The 27,073-nt window shown below is 41.9% G+C and overlaps 2 protein-coding genes and 2 non-coding genes across 4 annotated transcripts in view; 3 read left to right on the plus strand and 1 right to left on the minus strand.

Annotated features, from left to right (window-relative positions):
* The window catches only part of COG4 (component of oligomeric golgi complex 4), a 30,371-nt gene extending 17,787 nt beyond the window's left edge, over nt 1–12,584 (minus strand). The window contains exons 1-8 of the mRNA XM_047792045.1: nt 12,392–12,584; nt 10,514–10,596; nt 9,417–9,531; nt 7,276–7,450; nt 5,421–5,614; nt 2,300–2,405; nt 1,626–1,783; nt 708–766 (exon numbers count right to left, since the gene is read on the minus strand). Coding sequence (XP_047648001.1) covers nt 708–766; nt 1,626–1,783; nt 2,300–2,405; nt 5,421–5,614; nt 7,276–7,450; nt 9,417–9,531; nt 10,514–10,596; nt 12,392–12,553 — 1,052 coding nt within the window. The 5' untranslated portion in view covers nt 12,554–12,584. The remainder of the gene's footprint in view (nt 1–707; nt 767–1,625; nt 1,784–2,299; nt 2,406–5,420; nt 5,615–7,275; nt 7,451–9,416; nt 9,532–10,513; nt 10,597–12,391) is intronic.
* Nucleotides 12,585–12,818: 234 nt separating this feature from the next.
* Nucleotides 12,819–27,073, plus strand: part of SF3B3 (splicing factor 3b subunit 3) — a 54,591-nt gene continuing 40,336 nt past the window's right edge. The window contains exons 1-7 of the mRNA XM_047789784.1: nt 12,819–12,945; nt 16,330–16,468; nt 17,453–17,779; nt 18,551–18,723; nt 19,698–19,839; nt 22,860–22,972; nt 26,321–26,458. Of these exons, the coding sequence (XP_047645740.1) occupies nt 16,399–16,468; nt 17,453–17,779; nt 18,551–18,723; nt 19,698–19,839; nt 22,860–22,972; nt 26,321–26,458 (963 nt within the window). The 5' untranslated portion in view covers nt 12,819–12,945; nt 16,330–16,398. The remainder of the gene's footprint in view (nt 12,946–16,329; nt 16,469–17,452; nt 17,780–18,550; nt 18,724–19,697; nt 19,840–22,859; nt 22,973–26,320; nt 26,459–27,073) is intronic.
* Nucleotides 18,076–18,154, plus strand: LOC125134830 (small nucleolar RNA SNORD111). The gene has a single exon (XR_007136827.1). It is a non-coding gene; the product is annotated as a small nucleolar RNA SNORD111 (small nucleolar RNA).
* On the plus strand, nt 25,968–26,058 carry LOC125134829 (small nucleolar RNA SNORD111). The gene has a single exon (XR_007136826.1). It is a non-coding gene; the product is annotated as a small nucleolar RNA SNORD111 (small nucleolar RNA).

A 27,073-nucleotide genomic window follows, 5' to 3' on the forward strand; every position in this document is an offset into this window, starting at 1 on the left:
CTTTATAAGCTATAGATGCCACATAGAAAGAATTATGTCTGTTTTGCTTGTTGTGTTTGCTGACATATCCCCAGTACCAAGAAAGGACCAATGCCTGGTATATAGTATGTATTTGGTAAAAATATGTTGATTGAATGAATACATTTTTATGTTTGGAATTTCTTTCTTTTTCTTTTTAATGCCGCACCTGTAGCATGCAGAAATTCCCAAGCTAGGGTTGAACTGGAGCTGCAGCTCCCAGCCTATGCCACAGCCACAGCAACACAGGATCCTAACTCTATCTGCGACCTACACCACGGTTCACAGCAACGTTGGATCCTTAACCCACTGAGTGAGGCCAGGGATCAAACCTGCATTGTCATGGATACTAGTCGGGTTCTGAACCCACTGAGCCACAATGGGAATTTTTGGAATTTCTTTTAATAAGCATATATTACTTTCACTAGAAGAAAGTTAAAGTTTAAAATTATCTTTGGGGGAGGGAGAGGAGAGGAGTCACTTTGGGGACTTCAGAAGTCTTGCTGATGATCTATTCTTTACAAAACAAAGGCTATACATGTGCTTTTCTTTATATGCTATATTTCATTAAAAAAAGAGTCACAGATAAAGTATATTTAAACATAAACCACACTGTTAGAGAGTAGTCTCTGAATGATACCTGATTACCAAGTCAAACTCTTATGGGCTGAAGAAAAGAGGATTATTACCTTGGTTCTATTTTTTCTGATGTAGAATTTCTCATCAAGTTGTTCTGGACATGCCGGAACTGCAATACACCACAGAAATGAAAATGTTCTTCCCCTCCCTACCCCTTCTATCTGCCTCTTGCAAGTCACTCCAGGCTTCTGGCATAAGAATGTTTAAGTTTGGTTTGTTTAACAGACAAGCCAAAAGTAGGCTCTCAGGTTGAGGAGCCAAGGATTTTTTTCTTTCTTTTTTTTTTTTTTGGCCACACTCTCAGCATGTGCAAGTTCCAAGAGTCAGGGACTGAAGTCGCACTGCAGCTGCATCCTGCACCACAGCTGCAGAAATGCAGGATCCTTAACCTGCTTTGTCACAAGGGAACTTCCCAAAGATTACAGGCTAAAGTTCACCTATAGAATCGCACTTAAAAGTGATGCTAGTGGTGTTCCAATGGACTACTGTCTAGAGTCTCCTAGGAATAAAATTGTGTGGGGCTACTCCTATAGTTTATCTGCTCAAAGGTTTGGAGAAACAACGTTCTGAAAAAGTCAATGTTACCTTTAGTATTCAAGAATCGAAGGAGAAATCTGCGACAAATTACTTAACACTGAATAAAACCTTAAAAAATAAAATTCTCATCAAGTCACCAGAAGGCCTTGTTGGATATTCTGTGATAGAGAAGTGATCTAATGCTTCTGTTATGTTCCTTTTAGGAAGCCCTTTGTATTTCCTTCTCATTCTTGTACTGAGGCCGTCATCGTCTTGATATAACACCTCAAGTTCAAGTGAAGCTGGTGAAGGGCAACATGCAGGCCAGTCTGCATTCAGCATTTTCCTCCCAGCTGCATCTTTTTTCACTCCTCCCACCCCTGCAATTTATTCTATTCAGTGTCGCTGGCTAATGTCTGCTTCCAAAGTACCTGTAAGCGTCCCCTGCTCACCTGCTGGTGGTAGTCCCTCTGCTTGATGAACTTGTCTACCACCTTCTCCACCTGTCTGTCACATTCCACCTGAAGATATTTTATCAGGGTGTAAAGTCTCCCTGGCCCATAATAGGTTTCCACTATTGGTTGATGGGTCTCCACAATTCGGGCAATCCCTAGAAGGGAGGGAGTGAGAGGGTTGGATTCTGAATATTCTTCCTGCAAGATAAACTCCTTTCTTCTATCCAGGACTGACCTGGAATCTAACTCAACCCTTTTTGGCTGTTTTACTTCCCCAAATGAAAAAAAAAAAAAAAAAAGGTTCTTGTCAGTGCCAGGAGAGGCTGAGCAAATCTGTTAAATATGCACAATGTTTGGTATACTAGCAGACATTTGATAAGTTATATGGAAAGTTTCTACAGGAGTATCTTTTGAAATGAGCATCACTCTCCTCCCACATATTTTAGGGTTAAATTGACTCTTAGAGTTTGGGTCTTGAGGGCTAGGGAGAATCAAAGCATCTGAAAGATTCTAATTTTTGCTTATTAGATACTGAATTGGGAAGTTAATTCTCCAATAAATCAATACATAGAAAACCATAAGATTACATTAAAGGAATCAAACTAGTGAGAAAAGAAGAAAATCTAGGAAGCAGGTGTGAGCAGTACTGGAGGGTGGAGAAAGAGGCTTGCCTTCAAACAGAAGAGTGAGTGTATCTGCAAAGATGACTGCAGCTCTTCGATCGCTCATATCTGTCCCGAGAACCAAGAGTAGATTCTCCTCAGCTTTACTGGCCACCTGAAAAAAGTAGAAAATCCACAAATACTTCTTAGATCAAAGGCCAGCCTCTGTTTTCCAAAAAGACCTGCCATTGGCTTTCTTTTTTCCATGTGTCCCTTGATGCCTGAAAACCTAAGCAGCACAGAAGAATGTTTCTGGGGGGCTCTGAGTTGTCTGGGCTTCAGGCAAGAAAAAGAACTTAACACAGTGGTAATTCTTCTTCCATTGGGAGGTATAAATAATGCTTTCCTTTCTTTGATAATATCTATTGCCATTAAACTAGGGAAAGAGTTGCAAGTTTCAATAACTGTTTCAAAGTATAACTCAAAGGTATTATTAATGGTGCTTTGTTTAGCAGGGCAAAGAATCTGGGTATACTGAGAAAGGGACTTTTAACTGATTAACAGAAGTCATTTCCAGGTTTCAGATGACAAAGTACTGATTACAAAAAAAGTACTGGAGTTCCCATGATGCTGCAGCAGAAATGAATCTGATTAGGAACCATGAGGTTGCAGGTTCGATCCCTGGCCTTGCTCAGTGGATTAAGGATCCAGTGTCACTGAAGGCTGTGGCGTAGGTTGCAGACGTGGCTCGGATCCCACGCTGTTGTGGTTGTGGCGCAGGCCAGCATCTGTAGCTCCAATTAGACCCCTAGCCTGGGACCCTCCATATGCCACAAGTGTGGCCCTAAAAAGCAAAAAAAAAAAAAGGACCACAGGAGTTCCCACTGTGGTGCAGCAGGATCAGCAGCTCTTGGGAGCACAAGCACTTTTTTCAGTTAACCATTATCAACTATTATTTTTTAGTTAATTTTAATTTTAATTTTTTTTTTGTCTTTTGGTCTTTTAGGGCCACACCTGCAGCATATGGAGGTTCTCAGGCTAGGGGTCTAATCAGAGATGTTGCTGCCAGCCTATACCAGAGCCACAGCAACACCAGATCCGAGCCGTGTCTGCAACCTACACCACAGCTCATGGCAAAGCTGGATCCTTAACCCACTGAGCGAGGCCAGGGATCGAACCCTCATGGCTCTCATTTGGATTCGTTTCCACTGCACCAAGATGGGAACTCCCCAGTTAATTAATTTTTAGAATGGGTAAAACACACAAACATTCAAAAGAAAGAGGGAGTTTTTGGAGTTCCTGTCATGGCTCAGTGGTTAACGAATTGGACTAGGAACCATGAGGTTGCAGGTTTGATCCCTGGCCTTGCTCAGTGAGTTAAGGATCCGGTGTTGCCGTGATCTGTGGTATAGGTCAGAGACGTGGCTTGGATCCTGCACTGCTGTGGCTGTGGCCAGCAGCTACAGCTCCAATTGGACCCCTAGCCTGGGAACCTCCATATGCCGCCGGTGTGGCCCTAAAAAGGCAAGAAAAAAAAAAAAGGGAGTTTTTGGTAAAAAGTAGTTCTTCCTCTTACCTATGTCTTTTGGTCTAAGTCTCCTCCTGAGAGGTGACTACTGCTAACTGTTCCAAAAATATCCTATGCTTATACAGGTATACATCTTTATCGACACCCCCTTATTTTAAAAAGGAGCAATAGCATAGTATTACTTAACAAACCACTTATGTCAGCACATATGGAACTATCTCATTTTTCTTAATGGGAAAACAGTGTTCCATTGTACAGAACTGGGTGCCGGTGGGGGGAATGCACTCTGATACATAGTTAAAAAACAAACAACAACCCTGTGCACACATGCCTACTGATATTTGCTTTTCTTCATCTAAGGTTTTGGGGAGGAGGGTGGACTGAGACTTTAACTGGAATCTGTTTCTTTTTCAGTTTTAATCTTTTTTTTTTTGTCTTTTTGCCATTTCTTGGGCCGCTCCTGCAGCATATGGAGGTTCCCAGGCTAGGGGTCGAATTGCAGCTATAGCTGCCAGCCTACACAAGAGCCACAGCAGTGCAGGATCCAAGCCGCATCTGTGACCTACATCACAGCTCACGGCAACGCCGGATCCTTAACCCACTGAGCAAGGGCAGGGATCAAACCTGCAACCTCATGGTTCCTAGTCAGATTCGTTAACCACTGCGCCACTACGGGAACTCCCAGTTTTAAACTTAAGTGACCTCTCAGTTTCTGAAATGCAAGCCTGGTTTAAAAAAAATTTTTTTTAATGGCCGTACCAGTGGCATATGGACGTTCTCAGTCTAGGGGTTGAATCCGAGCTGCAGTTGCTGGCCTCTGCCACAGCCACAGCAATGTGGGATCTGGACCACATCTATAACCTACCCGACAGCCTGCGGCAACACGGGATCCTTAACCCACTGAGGAGGCCAGGGATTGAACATGCACCCTCATGGATGCTATGTCTTAACCAGCTGAGTCACACTGGGAACTCCACAAGCCTGTTCCCGCCACCGTCGCCAAGTCTGATTTTGAGACTCAAACTTAGTTATGAAGTTGTAAAACCACTAAACAACATCTCTGAATGCTTTTTTTTTCTTTTTTTTTGTCTTTTGTCTTTTCAGGGCCACATTTGTGACATATGTAGGTTCCCAGGCTGGGATGAATTGGAGCTTCAGCAGCCAGCCACAGCCACAGCCACACCAGACCTGAGCCTCATCTGCCATCTACACGATAGCTCACAGGAGCACTAGATCCTTAACCCACTAAGTGAGGCCAGGGATGATCGAACCTGTGTCCTCATGGATGCTAGTCAGATTTGTTTCTGCTGAGCTACTACAAGAACTTCCTGGATGCTCTTAAAAGAAGTCAGTCCCTGGTTGATAGCTTGGAAAGTGTGACTCGACTTGTCAGAGAATCTGCATTTTAATTTTCCTATACTTTCACTTGGTCTGTTGGAAATAAATGTACATCAGCAGAGGTCCAGACCATGCCTGATACACAGTAGAATGGCAATAGATAAGTGCTGAATGAATATATTCATCCAGTCCTGCCAGGGTACAACAGAAAGAGGGAGTCAAATCCAGAGGTGAAAAAGTATCCACAGAAACTGGATCCATCCAGTGTACCAATCTGTAGGCAGAGAACTGTAAGGTTATCTGGCCAAGCAACTGGGGCCATACCTGCTTGCAAAGGTATTCTGAGAACTTGCTTAGTCCGTCCTCATGCAAACCCAGCAGTGGGAAGATCTTGAAGAAGCGCTCCACCTGGGGCAGATCCCCTTCCTTAGTTGCAATGGCAAACTTCTCTGTGACAATGGCTTTGAGACGCTGCTCAGCTTCCTGCAGCAATTTCAGGTTGGCATCAATCATGCTGCCTACACAATTGGGAGAGAATTAATGTAACAAATGGTACTGTTGGCTATATGCCACTTTGCGCATTCCAAAAATATGTATTATGCACTTAACATGTGCGAGATACTGTATTAGCTATATGGATGATTTAGAATTGAAGTCACAGAAGTTACAATCAAGTGAAAAGGATAAGATTTGTATGCGAATAACTGTAATAAAATTCAGTAGGAGTTCCTGTTGGGGCTCAGTGGGTTAAGAATCCAACCAGTATCCATGAGGATGCAGGTTTGATCCTTGGCCTTGCTCAGCTGGTTAAGGATTTGGCACTGCTGCAAGGTGCACCATAGATGTGGCTTGGGTCAAGCATTGCTGTGGCTGTGTCGTAGGCTGGCAGTTTTAGCTATGATTCAACCTACAGCCTTGGAACTTCTGTGTGTGACAGGTGCACCCCAAAAAGGAAAAAAAAATTCAGTGGGTGAGTGTTATAAGAAAGGTGCCCACAAGTCATATTTCTGGTTGAAGAAGTCAGAAAAGGCTTCCTAGAGATGATATCCTATTCTCTCAAAGATTGGCAGGGCCTGAATGGGGGAACATATATTTCAGGCAAAGGGAGTAAAATGAGCCAAGGATTAGAAACAGCAAGATGAAGAGTGCTGAAGTACTACATTCCTTGGTATTTAGAGGAGCTCAATAAATATGTGCACAATGAACGGAATGGATGCATGAGTGAACAGCATGAAATAAGGTTAGAGAGATAGAATGGGCTGAGATCATGGAAGGCCCAGAATATCAAGCTAAGATCCGAATTTCAACTATATAAATAGGCAATGTGGTCAAGGGTAAAGAACTCACTGGCCAGAAGAACAGTAGATCTGAATTTCAACTTTATAAATAGGCAATGTGGTCAAGGGTAAAGAACTCACTGGCCAGAAGAACAGTAGATCTGGATTTAACTTCCTTTTTTATTTTTATTATTTTATTTTATTTTTTGTCTTTTTGTCTTTTCTAAGGCTGCACCTGTAGCATACGGAGGTTCCCAGGCTAGGGGTCTAATTGGAGCTGTAGCCGCCTGCCTATGCCACAGCCACAGCAACGCCAGAGCCGAGGTGTGTCTGTGACCTACAGCACAGCTCACAGCAACACTGGATCCTTAACCCACTGAGCAAGGCCACAGATCAATCCCACAACCTCATGGTTCCTAGTTGGATTCGTTAACCACTGAGCCATGATGGGAACTCCCAGTTTCCTTTTTTATAAAGCAGGAAAAACAACATCTGCCCTGGGATGGTCTAAGACCTATACTGGGTCTAATACCAAAGACATTTCTTTTTTTCTTTTCTTTTTTTTTCTTTCTTTTGTTTTTTCCTGGCACATGGAGTCCCCAGGCCAAGGATCGGATCTAAGCCACACTCACAACCCTAAGCTGCAACTGTGATAATGCCAGATCCTAACCCACTGTGGTGGGCTGGGGAGTGAACCTGCATCCTAGTACTCCCAGGCTGCTTTTGATCACATTGCGCCACAGCAGGAACTCCAAAGAAATCTGTTGACAGATATCCTTTTCCTGGTTTAATTTGTCTAAATCAGATTACCAATGCTTGTAACTAAACAAGAAATTACAAATGCTTAAACTTGATTACAGACGCTGTAACTAAGTTAAAAATCAATAGTTTGGGATGCCAACCTTCTTTGCCCTGTCGGCTGAGCTCTATAACTGACTTGTCCAGGCACAAGTAGCGATGAATGTGGGCTGCAGCCTGCTCATAATCTTCATTTCTCAAAGCAGTCTGAACCCCATCCATGCAGAACTTCAGGTCCAAGATGTCATCAGCTCTCTGAATGGCTTGATAGAGGCGATTCTGCAAAAAGAATTGGTCCTTAGAAACAACGTCCTATTCTTTCAAAAAATGTCTTTCCAGAAAGTAGGAAGTTTCAGGGGCTGAATCAAGTTAATCAGAAGTCCTTTTCAGCTTTCACTGGTAAACTAAAAAATACCATCACTACTATTCACAAAACTTACTGACAATGGTCAATATCACTGACAGGTATCATACAATTTCATTTATGTGACCAGATCATCATTTTAATGGAAGGAGGAACAGGGATAATTCATATTTATATTTGATATTTACTGTTAAATTTATAACACATTCAGAATGTAGTTGATATTTTGGGACTATAACACTGTAAACCAAGTAATAAATTAAGCAAAATATGTAGAAAATACTTTTCTTAGAATAAGCAAGAATGCGTAGAAAAAATTTTATTTATTTTTTGCCTTTTTTTTTTTTTTTTTAAGGCTGCATGCATCTGTGGCATGTGGAGGTTCCCAGGCTAGGAATCTAATCGGAGCTGTAGCCGACGGCCTATGCCACAGCCACAGAAACTTGGGATCCGAGCCACGTCTGCGACCTATCATGGCAATGTCGATCCTTAACCCACTGAGCAAGGCCAGGGATTGAACCTGCAACCTCATGGTTCCTAGTTGGATTTGTTTCTGCTGTGCTAAAATGGGAACTCCTAGAAAAAACTTTAATATGTAAGTTGGTGACTATGTGGCTATAATGTTTTGTGGCATATTGTTTTGGCTAAACCTGGACAAAGAGATAGGGAAGAGTTATGCTATTTCACAGTACGGAAGAGTTAGGGTATTTCACAGCAGCAACCTGAGGCTGGGACTGATGTGTTCAAGAGCCCAGATCCTGCACTGTTCAATACAGCAGCGCTAACCACCTGTGGCTACTAGGCACTTGAAATGTGATGTGGCCCAATTATGATGGGTAAAATATACACTGGATTTCAAAGACTCACAAAAATAAATAAGGTAAAACATTTCATCAATGCCATTTTATAGTAATTACATACTTCAATGGTATTTTGGATATAATGGGTTAAACAAATATGCTATTTTTAAATTGTTATTTTCTCCTATTTCTTTTTCTTTTTTTGTCTTTTTGCCATTTCTTGGGCTGCTCCCACCACACATGGAGGTTCCCAGGTTAGGGGTCAAATTGGAGCTGCAGCCACCGGCCTACACCAGAGCCACAGCAACACGGGATCCGAGCCGCGTCTGTGACTTACACCACAGCTCACGGCAATGCCGGATCGTTAACCCACTGAGCAAGGGCAGGGACCGAACCCGCAACCTCATGGTTCCTAGTCGGATTCGTTAACCACTGCGCCACGACGGGAACTCCCTTAGTCTTTTTTATATGTTGCTTGATTTGGTTAGTTGATAGCGTTGTTGAGAATTTGTGTGTCTATATTCATAACAGCTATGGGTTTGGAGTTTTTTTGCGATGTCTTTGTCTGGTTTTGGTATCTTGCATCAAGTTTCTATCAGATGGTACTGCTCTAATTTCTAATGTGGTGGCTTCTCTACTGTCCTCTACTAACTTAAACATCAAATGCTCAATGGGGTATACCTGAATTGCTTTGCTGTACACCTGAAACTAACACAACACTGTAAATTAAATGAACTATATTTCCATTAAATAAAAAAAGGTTAAAAAAATGGCAGCATCAAGGAAAAAAAAACAAACAAGAGCTCAATAGGATTACCTTGGACAGAGTTCCTGTTGTGACTCAGTGGGTTAAGAACCCGATATAATGTCTGTGAGAAGGCAGGTTCAATCCTGGCCTCACTCAGTGGGTTAAGGATCCGGCATTGCCACAAGCTGCAACACAGATGGCAGATGCAGCTCAGATCCAGCAGTGCTGTGGCTGTGGTATAGGCCTCAGCTGCAGCTCTGATTTGACCTCCAGCCCGGGAACTTCCACATGCACAGGTGTGGCTGTAAAAACAACAAAAAAGAAAAGGATTACCTTGGCCAAGTCAAGCTGACGGACTTTACTGGACACATTCTCAGCTAGGTTGCAGGTGAAGGTGATCATTCCAGCCAGCTGCTTTGCATCTCCTTCAATCAACTGCAGGTTGGGACTAGAAACATACATTGTCAGCACATATATCCATTCGGGTAGATAGTAGACGGAAACATGGAAGAACTTTTTTGTAGACGGAGACTATGTCTTCGACTTCTTTTGTACTTCTTCACGACTCTTAGCTCCATTCTCTCTATTCACAGCTTTTTCTCAAGAGTGTTTTATTGAAAACTCAGCTCTATACTTAACAAAAAATTAATTTTTTTTCTTTTTTGGCCATGCCCAAGGCATATGGAAGTTCATAGGCTAGGGACTGAATCCGAGCTGCAGCTGAGACCTATGCTACAGCTGGAGCAACACTGGATCCTTAACCCACCATGCCACAGTGGGAACTCCAAAAAATAAATTTCTATAACTACAAAGGACATCCCTAAATATGTACTGCCAAAGAACTAGAGTACAGACTCTCCCAGTTGCTAAGTAAGTATAAAATTCACTAACCAACAATCTAAGAAGATGATGAAATCAAAGAGCAATTTTTGATCCTTAGGCTAGGGATCAGATGTGAGCCACAGCTGCTACCTATGCCACAGCTGCAGCAACGCTAGGTTCTTCACCCACTGTGCTGGGCTGGGATCAATCCTGCATCCCAGTGCTTGAGAGACAATGCAGATACCGTTGCGCCGCAACAGGAACTCCCCAAATGATGTTCATACTTGCTGGTCCAAAACCACTTTGAGAACAATTTGACTACACTCTTAGGTATTCACTTTACTTGGAGGTAAAGCTCCTTTACAATTCAAACTCAACTTGCATGGTAAAACAGAAAGGAAAAATAATAACATCCAACGGATCCTGATGGAATTTTTTATTTACTTAAAAATTTTATTTATTTATTTTTTGGCCCCATGGCACATGGAAGTTCCTAGGCCAGGGATTGAGTTGTGCCACAGCAGTGATAATACCAGACCCTAACTCGCTGTGCCATAAGAGAAGTCCCTAACAGAATTTAAATAGCTTGTCCTGATATGTAGACTCACCCCATCCGGTGGAGAGTGACCATTTTACTTTCAATGGTGTTTTGCTGTTCCAAGAGAGCATCCAGCTCTCTCTCCACCACTTTCTGAAAGACAGAGAAACATTCTTTTGTTAGCATGGTCAAAAGGAACCCTAAGCATTATCTAATCCAACCACTTAGCTAAAGGGTAAATCCCACTTCAAATGTCTTCTTTCCTTTCACTAAACTCCTATAGAACTTTAACAAACAATACTTCATTTTTGCACTTATCAAATTAAATAATGTTACCTTATGTGTATCTTATTCCATCTAGGAGATGAACACCACGGAGGGAGAAAAGAAACCTTTATTCAATTTCATTGGCAAAATGCCTCACACAGGAAGGCATTTAAAATATAAAGGATAGGGAGTTCCTGTCATGGCTCAGCAGAAACGAATCTGACTAGTAACCATGGGGACCCAGGTTTGATCCCTGGCTTCATTCACTGGGTTAAGGATCTGGTGTTGCTGTGAGCTGTGGTGTAGGCTGGTGGCTACAGCTCCGATTTGACCCCTAGCCTGGGAATTTCCATATGCTGCAGCTGTAGCCCTAAAAAAGGGAAAAACAAACAAACAAAAACCAAAACTAATATTGTTCTGTCTGTAAGATCAACTTAATTTTTTTCCTAACATACTGACCGATTCAATGAATGCAAGCTTAGGAATGTTAAGAGTATTGAATTTTATAAAGTACATCTTGCTGAAAAGTCTATCAGCATTGGTGTAAATTAATACTTGAAAACTCTCAAAGAGAGTTCCCACCGTGGCTCAGTGGAAATGAATCTGACTAGGATCCATGAGGATGCAGGTTCGATCCCTGGCCTTCCTCAGGGGGTTAAGGATCTGGTGTTGTCACTGCAGTGGTTTGGGTTGCTGCTGTGAGGGGATTTGACCCCTGGCCTGGGAACTTCTATATGCAGTGGGTGTAGCCAAAAAAAAAAAAAAAAAAGGTACTGACAGGAGATCCTTTGTGGCTCAGCAGTTAACAAACCTGACTAGCATCCATGAGGATGCGGGTTTGATCCCCGAACTCAAACAGTGGGTTAAGGATCCAGCAGTACTAGTGACCTGTGGTGTAGGTCACAGACACCGCTTGGATCCAGCACTGCTGTGTGTGTGGCATAGGCAGCAGCTACAGCTCCAATTCCACCCCTAGCCTGGGAACTTCCATATGCCGCGGGTTCAGCCCTAAAAAATTAAAAAAAAAAAAGTACTGACAGCATTAAGTTTCATGGAAAAGTGAAGAAGGCTGCTGGACATAATATAGCCAGTGCCCCTGGTGTGACACTATGCAGGGGTAGCTACAACAACTGAAATAACTTATTCACGATTAGACAGTTGTTTCTGAGTTTTAACATCTCAAGATTCTACAAAGCCCTGCATTGAACTGAAACGCTAAAATTACACCCCCAAATCATTCCCCACAGTAAGAAGTCTTAAAACGCTTTGTTTATTTACAATGATTTCTTGCTGAAATGAGATAAGGTGAAAGCGTTTCATCACTTTAAAATTTATAAGCCCTTACAACGAAGCCTTTATTCTTATTATGAAAAGCGAGCGTGTGAGGAGATGCCCTTAAGTCTAACTTTAGGACCGCGGAGAAATCTAATGATTAAGGGCCAGGGAAATCAACAGGGGGCGGGGCAGATCGCCCAGATAACATGAAAATATGCTTGGGGGCATCAGACGGAGATGTCGGATCACCCCAATTACATTCAACCACACTCCTGCTTCTCGAGTAGATGCTTTTTTTGTTTCCTCGTAAAGAAAAGAACTTCCCACAACCCTGATTTCCCAAGAAGGACGGCTCCTAGGCCCACTGCCCCTGTATCCTCCTGGAAAGAGAAGCTCAGCCCCCCACCTCCTCGCCGCAGAGCCGTTCGTACACGGCCTCCAGCTCCTGAAGCTCGGTCAGAGAGCGAATGAGCTCTGTGGAGATTTCCGAGCAGCGGCCTCCTCCCACCCCTTCAGGCGGCGGAGGCAGCTTCTGAGGAGAATCGAGGTCCGCCATCTTGATTCCCATTCCGCGCTTCCGGCCCTGGGAGGCCCCCTTCTCGTAGGCGCGCCACGTCCCTGGGGCTGCCCACGGGAGTGCCTAGTGAATTTGTGTATATGTTTTTAAAAGCCTATTTAAAAAGGTCTATTAATTCCCTCTTTTCCTGGGAAAAGTGACAGTCATAAAAATATGTTTAAGTAATTTTTCGTGCGGCGTGGAAGCAAGACTGAAGCATTAAAAAGATTTATATGTACATTCTTCAGGCGCCGGTTGAGGACCTTTTTTCCGTCGCGCGCCAATCGGAAGGTCCCTGTTTTAGGAGCTAATGGCGGATGCCGGCGGCTTGGGTTTAGCGGCGGATTAGGCCTTGAGGGGACTGAGGATCTGTTGGATATCTGCGCCATCCTCCTGGCTTCAGGGTAAAGAAGCAGCTTTCTGACCTCCCTAGGCCTAAAGAGGTGGAGAGCGGCCATGTAGAAGGGTCAGCCGAGCCTTTTGTAAGGGTTTCTGAGAGAGTTTAGGCCCGAGGACTATGGGCAAGCGTCTAGGAGGTGATGGAGGGGAACGCTTGAGGGCAGCTTCACGAACTTGTGTTTCGCGACCGTTCGCACTGTGGGAACGAAGCCTAGCTCAAAATAAGCTTTCTAGAGACTGCGTAGCTTTTAGGCTTTGGGGGAGATGTGAGAAGGGGCGGGAGAGAAGTTTCCCACTGGAGAAAGTAAACGGCACACCGACGGGGAGGTGAAAGATCAAGGGTGTTAAAAGTGTCAAGGACGGAAACAGTCTTTGAAATCTAGACCCTTCGTATTTGTGCTTTGGTGCTTGGGCAACTCATTTCCTTCTTTGATTCTCAGTTTATCGCTTGCAGAAATGGGGATAATTATATCTATGTTGAAGACTTTGCAGAGTTTAAATGCGGTAATGTTCTTCTCGTACATGGAGAAGGGGTGGAGGAGCAATCACAGGCTCATTTCCTAATATTCATAGACAGCAGGTAGAATTGGGGGAAATCAGAATTTACCAAGTTTTGGTCGTTACTAGTTTCCGGTATGTAGTGCTTGGTTGATCTTCCTCTGAAATGCGATTTCCCTTGTTACCCAAGATAAAAGAATAGTTGGGGTACCTGGGTCCAGCTAGTCCAAAGTTTGTACTAGATGCTGTTAGTTGTAAAGGAACTAGAAAGTAGGCTGAGTTCTTCAGTAAGCTATAAAGGGCGAAAAGTAGCCTAGGAGAAGTTTTTCCAAGCTTCCGAAGTGGCCTGTGGTTTCCTATGTTTGTTTTCTGAAAGATTCTGTATCTTTCATACAGTCAACCCTACAATATAGATCACATTCACAACATGGTAGGGGTTTCGTTGTAAATTTTGTTCTTGATAACTGCAAGTTTGAAATTATGTTTGAAATTTTATAACTGGAGTGAGATGCAAGAGAATAAATTATGTCTGAGACTCCATTCAACTTTTCTCATTTAACAAAACCAAATTTGCATGCTAATTACACATACAATTGTAAGCTTTGAACTTCTCAAGATTCTTTGCTTTTGTCTCTGAATAATTGAGGGAAAATAGTTCAGTTTATTTTCCAGTGGTAACTGTATAGGTACTTTTATGGTGAAGATACCTCAGTTTGCAGTCTTGAGTCCTAAGAAGAATCCTTTTCTTTGACTGTATATTCTTTTGTGGAGGCTTCATTCTGGGGTCGCATTTCGGTTTTTAGTTTTTGATGATACATAAGTTTAAATTCTAAATTTTAGTCACTCCTTAAATATAGAGCCGTATAGGAGATGCAAATGAAAACTACACTTAAGTTACCAGTTTTTTTTTTGTTTGTTTTGCTTTTTAGGGCTGCACCCAAGCAGCATATGGAGGTTCCCAGGCTAGGGGGTCTAATTGGAGCCATGTCTGTGGCCTGCACCACAGCTCCACAGCAACACTGGATCCTTAACCCACTGAGCAAGGCCAGGGATCAGAACCCGAAACCTCATGGTTTCTAGTTGGATTCATTAACCACTGAGCCACGATGGAAACTCCCAAGTTACCAGTTTTTATCTGTTAAATCAGCAGACGTCTGGTTGTGGAGAATTATAGAGATCCATATATTGCTGGAGATATATTGGTAGAGTTTCTTTGGAAGGTAATTTGACACTGTCTCTGAATTTCAAATATATGAGGTCCTCAATCCTGAAATTGGATTTCTAGCAGTTAATCTTAGAGATACTGGTAATGCACTTATAAATGGTCCGTATATGAGGGATTTTCTTTGTAGCAGTGTTTATAATTTCAAGAGATGGGGAAGAACCTAAATGTTCCTCAGGAGAGTGTTGGCTAAATAAATCCTAATAGATGCATTCAGTGGAATACTCCACAGCCTTAATATAAAAATGAGAAAACATTTTGCTTACTGCTATGTCCAAGATAGGTGAAGTAATTAAAAACAGTTGCACCATAATGTGAGTGTATGATTTATGGTACCCAACCTTTAGTTAAATAGAAGGGATAAGATACAGCGTTAATGTATGTTTTTTTCTTGTACATACAGAAAATATCTGTAAGGACACGGTATAACTTGGTGAAACTGATTCGTCCAGGGAGGAAAAACTGGATGGCTAGGGAATGGGTGGAATGAGCTTTTTGCTGTGCTTTTGAATTCTGAACCATGTGAAAGTAGAGCCTATTCAAATACAAGTAAATATAGATCTATGTGGTTTTGAGACAGTAAAATCAAATGGTGTTGGATTAATGGTACAGATTCCAGCTCCCAATGTTTTTACTATTACTTCTTCTTTTTTTTTTTTTTTGTCTTTTTAGAGCAGCACCCGTGGCATATGGAGGTTACCAGGCCAGGGGTCGAATTGGAGCTACAGCTGCTGGCCAACGCCAGATCTGAGCCGCCTCTGCGACCTATACCACAGCTCACAGCAGCGCTGGATCCTTAAACCCACTGAGCGAGGCGAGGGATCGAACCTGAAACCTCATGGTTCCTAGTCAGATTCGTGAACCACTGAGCCATGACGGGTACTCCTGTTTTTACTACTTATGTAATCTCAAGGAGACAATTTAATTTCTTTTTTTTTTTTAAATTAAAGAATAGGAGTTCCCGTCGTGGCGCAGTGGTTAACGAATCCGACTAGGAACCATGAGGTTTTGGGTTCGGTCCCTGCCCTTGCTCAGTGGGTTAACGATCCGGCGTTGCCGTGAGCTGTGGTCTAGGTTGCAGACACGGCTCGGATCCCGCGTTGCTGTAGCTCTGGCGTAGGCCGGAGGCTACAGCTCCGATTCGACCTCTAGCCTGGGAACCTCCATATGCCGCGGGAGCGGCCCCAGAAATGGCAAAAAGACAAAAAAAAATTAATTAATTAATTAAAGAATAGTTGATTTACAGTGTACTTTTTCAGCTCAATTTCATCTGTAAAATTAGTATAATGAGTACTTTATATGTGTCTTGTGAGATTAGAAACAGTATGATTGATGGAACATTGTAAATCAACTATAATAAAAAAATAAAAAAAGAAACAGTATGAAGCATAGTGCCTGACATGTAGAAGGCACTCTGATTTTTGTTTTTTGGGTTTTTTTTTTACTATACCTGCATCTTGTGGAAGTTCCCAGACCAGGGATCAAACACTTGTCACAGCAGTGACCCAAGCTGCTGCAGTGAAAATGAAGTAGAAGGTACTCTTAATTATAAATAATGTTGTATGTCTTACTTTATTAGTTACACTGTCTTTACCTAGAAGTTTCCATACGGAAATGTCTGTTAAAATAATTTCAAAGCTGGTATTTTTCTGCTTTTATGTGCTTTTAGCTTGCTTGGACTTGGTTATAATCAAGGCCTGGATTGTGGAGCTATAGGTGGCTCACTATTACTGCCACCATGTTCCTGTACAACTTGACCTTGCAGCGAGCCACTGGCATCAGCTTTGCCATTCATGGAAACTTCTCTGGTAAGTTCTGCTACTATCTTTCTGAGTTTAAAATTTTTGATATTAGTAGTTTTGCCTCAAATTGCCTTTTTTTTTCTTTTTTTGGTGTGGCAGTTTTAAAAGTTCTTTGAGACACTTTATCAGAGTTAATATGATTTCTTAGAGCAGTTACCTTAAAGGTGGGCTAGAAGGTGCCTTTGGAAGTTTTTAATTTTATGAAGTTAAACATGTGTATTACAGACACCTTAATTATGCTGATTGATGGCAAATCTTAGAGAAAAAAAAAGTGTGTGTGTGTGTTTAAATGGACGCACCTGTGACATTTGGACGTTCCCCTGCCAGGGATTGAATCTTGAGCCACAGCTTGACCTACACCATAGCTGTGACAACAACAGATCCTTTAACCCACTGTGCTGGGGAATCAAACCTGAGCCTCTGCAGCGACCTGAGCTGCTGCAGTTGGATTCTTAACTCACTGTGCCACAGTGGGAACTCCCAAGAACAAGTTTTTTTTTTTTAAAAAAAAAACAACAAAACTTGCATGACTGTGTTTAGGAAGCTTTTCTTTGATACTGCTTTTGTTAGATGACTTAAATTCTAGGAAAATTACCCTTTTTTTAGCGCTACATCCACAGCATATGGAAGTTCCCAGGCTAGGGGTTGAATCAGAGCTGTAGCTGCTGGCCTTTGCCACAACCACAGCAATGCCAGGTCTGAGCTGTATCTGTGACTACACCACAGCTCATGGCAAGGCTGGGTCCTTAACGCACTGAGTGGGGCCAGGGGTTGAACCCCACAACCTCATGGATTCTAGTCGGGTTTGCTTGCACCGAACCACAATTGAGAACTTCCGAAAATTACCTTTTAAAGTAGAATAAACTGTCTTAAAATACTAAGCCCCCCAGCTCATTTAACTATATTTTTAGTGGTATTTTTTGATTCATTCAGGTTGTTTTTTTGGACACGTTTTGATTGTTCATGATCTTTATCTTTTGTGTGATTTAGGAACCAAACAACAGGAAATTGTTGTTTCCCGGGGGAAAATCTTAGAGCTGCTTCGCCCTGACCCCAACACTGGCAAAGTACACACTCTACTAACTGTGGAAGTGTTTGGTGTCATCCGGTCTCTCATGGCCTTTAGGTTGACGGGTGGCACGAAAGATTACATTGTGGTTGGCAGTGACTCAGGTCGGATTGTTATCCTGGAATATCAGCCATCTAAGAACATGTTTGAAAAAATTCACCAAGAAACCTTTGGCAAAAGTGGATGCCGCCGCATTGTTCCCGGCCAGTTCTTAGCTGTGGATCCCAAAGGGAGAGCTGTTATGATTAGTAAGTGACCTGCTCTGTTGACTCTTAGACTCTTAAAGAAACTAAGTTTAGGATAACAATGCTGTAATCTTGGCAGTGTGCCCAGAAATCACTCAGCTGTGTAAAGTTTGGGTCATTTTGGGTTAACTCCGAAGTTTAAAGTTGCTTTTCATTTTAAAACAATGCGAAAAGTTTTAACACGTATTTTCTACTTCTTGGTTGGAGATGGGTGTTTTTCCATTTCTTTCTATAGCAAAAAAAAAAAAACTATACTGGAGGATTTTACATTATTAGGTAATGGATATGGTTGCTGTCATCAGCCTGAAGTGATGATTCACATTCATGTCTCTTCTCTGATAAATTCTTGAAGAAAAGTCTGTGTATCTGATCAGGCTTCCAGAGGGCAGCCCTCTGACCAGTCACAAAATCATTAGATGTAATTCAGAGAATAAATCTGACAAATATATGGATTATTTAGTTTATCATAAAAAATTTTGATGAGTTAGTGGGATATTAAGATTCCTATTACTAATAAAATAACTTAGAAGACTGTTGTCTCCTCCCCCCAAAAAAAAGATCTATTAGGAAGATGGAGAGTAAAATTATGCTCTTGTCTGTTTGTCTTGTCTGTCTTAGGAACAAAATCCTCTTAACACACTTGTAGAATTAGTGATGGCTATTAATGATTTTTCATAAAATAATCATTATGTGAATCTAGCTGTTGTGCAATCCCTCTTTTCATTATCTGGTGTTTTTTTTTTTTTATGTTTTTGTCTCCTTCAATAATAACAGGTGCCATCGAGAAACAGAAATTGGTGTATATCTTGAATAGAGATGCTGCAGCCCGGCTTACCATTTCATCTCCCCTGGAGGCCCACAAAGCGAACACTTTAGTATATCATGTAGTTGGAGTGGATGTGGGATTTGAAAATCCAATGTTTGCTTGTCTGGAAATGGATTATGAGGTAATTGGGCGCAGGGAGCCGGGGGGTCCTCAGTCTTTCTTTCTTCCTTCCCTTTCTCCCCCACCTCTCTCCCTCCCTCCCTCCTTTGGGTTTCTTCTACTCACCTTGGTGCTTTCTTGAAATTGCTTTTTCTTCATTGTGCATGCCTTTTTTTTTTTTGGTCTTTTGGTCCCGTCTACGGCCACACCCGAGGCATATGGAGGTTCCCAGACTAGGGGTCTAATTGGAGCCGTAGCCGCCGGCCTACACCAGAGCCACAGCAAAGCCAGATCTGAGCCGAGTCTACGACCTACACCACAGCTTATGGCAACGCTGAAGTCTTAACCCACTGAGCGAGGCCAGAGATCCAGCCTGCGACCTCATGGTTCCTAGTCGGGTTTGTTAACCACTGCACCATGACAGGAACTCCTACTGTTCATGTCTTATATCTTAACTTGCACACAATGTATTTTTTGGTGGTTTTTTGTTGTTCTTGTTGTTTTGTTTGTTTTTTTTTTGCTTTATTTTTTTGCGTGTGTGTTCTAAATGCCTTACTGAAATGCTTTGGAATGTTTCAGAGTTTACCTGACTGTATAATAGCACTTTGCTCTGATTTGAACAGTCTCCCTGTGAAAACAAAGTGTTTATTGGGAAATCTGCCTAACAAAGGGGGTGAAGTTGTATTGGGATATTTTTTTTACTGAGAGGTAGTGAAAGGTAGGGCATACCATTCTTGCCTTTGAATGATGGGAGTATTCAACTAGAGGTTGAATTGAATAGAGTTGAGCTGAATAACCCTGCTCCTAGGAAGATAAGACTGGGTTCTTGCTCCCCCTCTGCCAGTATTTTTCAGTGCGAACTTCAGCAAACCATTTGGCATCTTTGGACCACTACTTTCTCATTTGTGAAAATAAGGAATACTGATGACCTTTCCAACTCTAAAAATTTGATTTTATGGTATTTATTAGTTTTTGCGCCTCTGTTACTCTCTATAGGAAGCAGACAATGATCCAACTGGGGAAGCCGCGGCTAATACCCAGCAGACGCTTACTTTCTATGAGTTAGACCTTGGTTTAAATCATGTGGTCCGAAAATACAGTGAACCTTTGGAAGAACATGGCAACTTCCTTATTACAGGTACTTTTCTCTTAGAGCTGCTCTGTACTATTTTATTTGGTCTGTTTTATGCTGAAACTTAGGAGGGTTTACCTCATAGAATTTGAAGATTCTAATCCATTTGTAGTAAACCTGAGTGCTTTGTCTGTTTTGGCAGGGTTAGAAATGCAGTGGTTAATGCTTATCCTTTAATTCAGGGAAGAAAGAGTATTCAGCTTGGAATATTGATTACTATTGGTTGCTCCAGTGTTTTGACTGTAGTCAGTCTTTCATTCTCTTTATGAAAGTCAAAATGTGGCTCTGTGAAAAGACACATGGTATAGATAAACCCAAAAGGCAAAACTATTTCGTCCATGAATTTGAAAACCCAGGTAAAATAGAAAATATTTTTGAAAACTGTTACCGAAATTGATCCAAAAAGAAATTAAAAACATGAGTAGACCAGCATTTGTTAAAGAAATTGAAGCAGTAGTCAGATGATTTTTTTCCTTCAGAAGATTTAAGGTCCATAATTTTCAGGGACCTTAAATTTCTCAAGATGGGAGAAAGAATAAAAGCCTTTGTTCTACTTCATGGGCCTCATGTAACTTCAGTCCCAAAACTGGGGAGAGATAGTAATAAGAAAAATTTGCAGACTGGTTATACTTATGACTATAGATACAAAATCATAAGTTTTAGGAAATTAGATTTGATAGTGTTTTACATGTACCATTACTAAGTAAGATTTTTGTAGGAGCTCAGAGATCTTCACCATTAAGGATCAGTCAGCATTAGTTTATGGCACAACATTGTAAACAACTGTACTTTAATTGAAAAAAACTATCAGGAGTTCCCGTCGTGGCGCAGTGGTTAACGAATCCAACTAGGAACCATGAGGTTTCGGGTTCGGTCCCTGCCCTTGCTCAGTGGGTTAAGGATCCGGCGTTGCCGTGAGCTGTGGTGTAGGTTGCAGACGCGGCTCGGATCCCGAGTTGCTGTGGCTCTGGCGTAGGCCGGTGGCTACAGCTCCGATTCAACCCCTAGCCTGGGAACCTCCATGTGCCGTGGGAGCACCCCAAGAAATAGCAACAACAACAACAAAAAGACAAAAAAAAAAACTATCAGTATTTGTTTAATTCATTATGTTAAAAGACTGAAGGACAACTATATTTGTGGTCATCTAAATTTTATCAGGCTTAGGTAAGACAATGATCCAGTCCTCTGTTTTGAGTCTTTTGTACTTGATGTCTAATATGAAATATGTCTGTTGTTGGGAAGGATTTTGGAGAAAAATAATAAAAGATGACACTAGTTTCTGAGGATTAAATCTTAGGAAGAGACTAAATTAAGCAGAAGAATTTTAGAAAATAGGTTATACCTAATAATTTGCTATAGCATGTAACTATACTTTCCATTTATGAGAGTTTCATTTGTTAAAAGAATTTTTACTTAGCTTCTACAATCAATATGTGCAGAAGTCAGTCTCCTGGAACTGCAGTGGTGAAAAATAAGGTGTGGTGTCTCCTTTTATGCAGGAATGAGTATAGTGGTGAATATGTGCTAGTAACAGAAAATTGCCACAGTGTGCCAAATGCCATGACAATGTGGAGGAGGAGTCCCTGGCCTAGGGAAAGGAAGACAGTGGGTTAGAGACCATTTTCTGAAGAAGTACTCTCTCAGCTCAGACCTAAGGCATTAGTTCAGGACAGTGAGGGTGGCGGAGTTTTTGTTGTGGGCAAAGGTAGCAGGAAGCACAAAGGTCCAAATGCAGGAAAAAACGTTCACTGAAAGAACTGAAAGGTCATTGTGATTGGATCATTAGACATAAAGGGCTGGGGTAGAGGTAGTGGTGGGGAGGGAGGTAGCTATTGAGGGATTTTAAACAGGAGAATAATGACCTGTTAAGGGTGAACAAAATTTTAGGAAGATCCCTTGGTTACATTTTGGTAGGGGAATGAAGGGCAAAAGACAAGGCCAGGAAATTGGTCAAAAAGCTGTCTCACTAAACCAAAAGAGATTCGCAGCATGAGGACTGCTAAGGAGGTAGAATCAGTAGGGCTAAGGGAGGGGAGAGAATTGAAAGATGACACCTCAGTTTCTTTATCTTCTTCTTTTTTTTTTTGTATTTTTGCCTTTTCTATGGCTGCTCCCATGGCATGTGGAGGGTCCCAGCCAGACTAGAGGCCGAATCAGAGCTGTAGCTGTTGGCCTACACCACAGCCACGGTAATGCAGGATCCGAGCCACGTCTGCAACCTACACCACAGCTTTCGGCAATGCTGGATCCTTAACCCACTGAGCAAGGCCAGGGATCGAACCTGTAACCCATGGTTCCTATTTAGATTTGTTAACCACTGAGCCATGATGGGACCTCCCCTAGTTTTTTCTTTGATGGCAGTGTTCTCTAAGGCTGAGTACCCAGGAAGTGAAACAGGTTTGGGAAGAAATTTGGTGCTTGTTTATGAATAAATTCATTTTTAAGCTGCTATGGAATATTCATGTGAGAGTGTCCATTAGGCAGTTGTATTATAGGTGTAAAGCTGAGAACTGATTTCTGGGCTTGAAGCTAAACATTAAGATGCATTATCAGGAGTTCCTGTCGTGGCTCAGTGGTTTACGAATCCGACTAGGAACCATGAGGTTGCGGGTTCGATCCCTGGCCTCGCCAAGTGGGTTAAGGATCTAGCGTTGCTGTGAGCTGTGGTTTAGGTAGCAGGTTCGGCTCCGATCCCATGTTTCTGTGGCTGTGGCGTAGGCTGGCGGCTACAGCTCCAATTCGACCCCTAGCCTGGGAACCTCCATGTGCCACAGGAGTGGCCCAAGAATTGACAAAAAGACCAAAAAAAAAAAAGATGCATTTTCAGGTATCTGGACAGGGTGAGATCGCCCAAAGTTGTGTTCCATCCTTGTCTGGCATAACTGTCAGGGAGGAGACACTTTTAACGTTTATCACCTTCTTTAAGCACACTATATCTTCAGGGTGCGCTGAAGGAAAGGAATAGAGGCCAAATTGTAATTTATGATTATGTCAAATCATTGCTGAGTTTTATTTTCTCTTGACAGTTCCTGGAGGGTCAGATGGTCCAAGTGGAGTGCTGATCTGTTCTGAAAACTATATCACCTACAAGAACTTTGGTGACCAGCCAGATATCCGCTGTCCGATTCCCAGGAGACGGGTATGGTCTTTGTTTGCCGTAAGAAAAAAATATATTTGTGTTTGTGGAGTTAACCTAAATTTTTATAATTACAGTATAGTCTCTTAGTTGTTAATCAAGTTTTAATTTCTTTGTAGATGTTGTTTTTAATAAAGCCAGTAAAATTTTGTTTTGCTTTTAGTAAAAGCAAAACAAAATCCTGAGAAAGGTAATTAAAAAGCGACACAGGAGTTCCTGTCGTGGTGCAGTGGTTAACGAATCCGACTAGGGAGCATGAGGTTGTGGGTTCAGTCCCTGTCCTTGCTCAGTGGGTTAAGGATCCGGCATTGCCGTGAGCTGTGGTGTAGGTCGCAGACGTGGCTCAGATCCCACGTTGCTGTGGCTCTGGCGTAAGCTGGCGGCCACAGCTCTGATATGACCCCTAGCCTGCGAACCTCCATGTACTGCGGGAGTGACCCTAGAAAAGACGAAAAGACAAAAAAAAAAAAGAAAAAAAAAAAGAAAAGCGACACAATTCTATGTTGTACACTCGAAACTAATATAACATTGTAGATCAATTTTACTTGAGTTAAGAAAAAACCCAACATACTTTTCATTTTTGAAGAACACGTGTGCATTATAAATTTGAAATATCTAAAAGTTTCTAGTTTGAATAAGCCAGGCATATTTATTGAAGATACATTTTCTTTCATTCTCTTTGTCCTGTCCCCACTGCACCATTCCAACACACAGAAAAATTTAAAAGAAGCACAGTGAATGTATGTCTTTCACTTAGATTCACCAATTAATACTCTTGCTGCATTAGACTTTTCTTGGGTATCTGTACATTTTTTTTAAGGCAAAACAATTTGAAGATAAATTGTAGGCATCATAACACTTAGAATTTCCTAAGATGTAGCCTCGAAGAAGGAGGAAATTTTCCTATATAATGATACTGTCAATACTGTGCCCATGAAATTTACCATTTTGAGTAATATCATTTTATTTACTTTATATACCAGTTTTTCTCCTTGTCCCCCAAAGTCCCTTATATTTCCCTGTAGTCTCCTTTAATTTAGAGTGCTTCCTTTCACCTTTGTTTTGGGTCTTTTATGATAACTGAAAATTTTTAAGAGTCTGGGCTAATTTTCTTGTTTGAAAAGATACTGCAGTTTGTTGCAGTATCTTTTCTCTGATGATTATATCCATGTTACCATTTTTGACATAATTATTAGTAGGTGGTGATATATTTTTCCCACTACATCACATTATGGCCATGTGATGTTGGTTTGATTCATTATTGGTGATGCTAAATTGAACACTTTGTTAAGGTGGTGTCAGCCAGCTTCTCTTTGTTGTAAAGGTACTTTTTCCTTTTTGTAATTGGTGTGGAAACTGGTGATGAACTTTGAGACTCTTTCCCTGAAATCTTTTCACACAACAGCTTTCCCCTCAATCATTTACTACATGGTTAGTTGAAAATGGTGTTTTATTGCCTTTAAGTTTACTTTGGTGTTTTTTTGTTTGTTTGTTTTGTTTCTTGTTTTTTTAGAGCTATACCCATGGCATATGGAAGTTCCCAGGCTAGGGTCAAATTGGAGCTGCAGCTGCTGGCCTAGGCCATAGCCACAGTAGTGCGAGATCCATGCCACATCTGTAACCTACACCTCAGCTCATGGGAATGCCAGATCCTTAACCCACAGAGTGGAGCCAGGGATTGAACCCGAGTCCTAATAGATACTAGTTGAGTTTGTTATCACTGAGCCACAGTGGGAACTCCCTACTTTGGAAGTTGTTAAGCATGAAGTTGGCCCTCCACATCTGCAAGGTTCTCATCCATGGCTAAGGAGGGCTGACTATTCCTTGTATTACCCTATTTTATACAAGGGGTTGATTTGAGCATCTGTAGATTTTGGTATCTGTGGGGACTCCTTGAACTAACCCCTTAGGGATATTGACCAATGATTGTATACATAATGAACTTATGTGTACCCAGCTTCAACAGTTACCAGCAGCCCATGCATAATAATTGATCTCTGCTTGCTCAGTGTCTTCTCTCACCCCTGATTATTTATCTTTTTAGTATTAATTTATAGGTCCTAGGGTTAAACCTTTAGGACTTATCTAGTACATGGTATCTCTATAAACATTCATTAGTTTTTTGTTTGTTTTTTTTGTTTTTTTGCCATTTCTAGGGCCGTTCCCTCGGCGTATGGAAGTTCCCAGGCTAGGGGTTTAATCGCAGCTGTAGCCGCTGCCTACACCAGAGCCACAGCAACATGGGCTCCGAGCCGTGTCTGCAACCTACACCACAGCTCACGGCAATGCTGGATCCTTAATCCACTGAGCGAGGCCAGGGATCGAGCCTGCAACCTCATGGTTCCTAGTCGGATTCATTAACCACTGAGCCACGGCGGGAACCCCATTCATTATTTTTTAAAAAACTGGTAAGATTAGTAAGTAAAATTCTTCTTGGCAAGGAGTGGGAAGTAATTCAGTTTAGCTGGTAGGAATTTATTGAGCACCTAACTGCCAGGTGCTATACTTGGCCTCGGGGCTACAAAGAAGTATAAACCATGTTTTGCCCTGGAAGAGCTTTACTCTGAGAGATCTTGGAAACATTCAATGTTTGAAACATTAAAAAAGAAAACCAGCGAGTTCCCTTCATGGCTCAGCAGTTAACAAACCTGACTAGGATCCATGAGGATGTTGGTTCGATCACTGATGTCACTCAGTTGATTAAGGATCCAGTGTTGTTGTGACCTGTGGTGTAGGTCGCAGACATGGCTTGATCCCATGTTGCTGGGCTGTGGTGTAGGCCAGCAACTGTAGCTCCTATTCCACCCTAACTGTAGCTTGGGAACTTCCATATGCTGTGGATGCAGCCCTAAAAAGCAAAAAAAAAAAAGAAAAGAAAAGAAAACCAAAATCCAGCCAAGAGGGGGATCATTCCTTTTAGGAATTAGGGAAGTTTATATGGAATAAGGCTAGACGGTTTGGATGGTATTATTATGGACATTTTTGAGTCTTCAATTTACAGCCTGAAGTGATGATTCTTTAAATTTCATGTCTCTTCTCTGACATTTTTCTCTGGAGATGGTTCTTGCCTAGTTGATCTGATCAGGCTGTAGAATGGACTTGTAGGGTTTTTGGTTGTTTTTGTTTTTGTGTAGAGCCTTTATTATGTATTTATAGTAGGCAAGGGATTTTTGCTTACTGTATACTAGTCCTGTGGCTGGCAGGCTGCTCTGGGTCAGAGCTTGCATGGAGAGAACTCCAGGTGCCTTTAGGCCTTGGGGGTCCTGTATGATCCCTGTTGGTAAGGTGCTGAAATCTAGAAATAAGGAGTACTCGTTTTTAAGATGTTGTTTGTATATTTGACTTTGCTAGAATGACCTGGATGACCCCGAAAGAGGAATGATTTTTGTCTGCTCTGCCACCCATAAGACCAAATCGATGTTCTTCTTTTTGGCCCAAACTGAGCAGGGAGATATCTTTAAGATCACTTTGGAGACAGATGAAGATATGGTAAGTAGACCACGGATGGAGGGGAAAAAAGGGAAAAACTCATTTGTTGTGGTTGGTGCAGTTTGATAAAACTTCCTATAATATTATCTTAGTTTTTTCTTTTCTTTTTATGACCGTACCTGTGGCACATGGAAGTGTCTGAGCTAGGGGTTGAATCAGAGCTGCAGCTGCAGGCCTGTGCCTCAGCTTGCGGTGTGGCAGACACCAGATCCTTAGCCCACTGAGCCACAATGGGAACTCCTATCCTAATATTTTATATGGCCATACCTGTGACATGTGGAAGTTCCCAAGCTAGGGATCAAGTCAGAGCTGCAGCTGCTGGCCTACGCTACAGCAACGCAGGATCTGAGCTGCTTCTGTAGCCTACACCACAGCTCACGGCAATGCCAGATCCTTAACCCACTAGGCAGGGACATGGCTTGACCCTGTCTCTTCCTGGATCTTAGTTTGTTTCATTACCACTGAGCCATGATGGGAACTCCACTTTTTTTAAAAACAAACAAACAAACATTTTTTAATTTATTGATTTATTTTCTTGGCGGAGCCCATGGCATATGAACATTCCCAGGCTGGGATCAACCCCAAGCCATTACAGTGAGGTCAGATCCTTACCCA

This window comes from Phacochoerus africanus, chromosome 8, assembly GCF_016906955.1.
Source record: "Phacochoerus africanus isolate WHEZ1 chromosome 8, ROS_Pafr_v1, whole genome shotgun sequence".
Classification (NCBI taxonomy): Eukaryota; Metazoa; Chordata; class Mammalia; order Artiodactyla; family Suidae; genus Phacochoerus; species Phacochoerus africanus.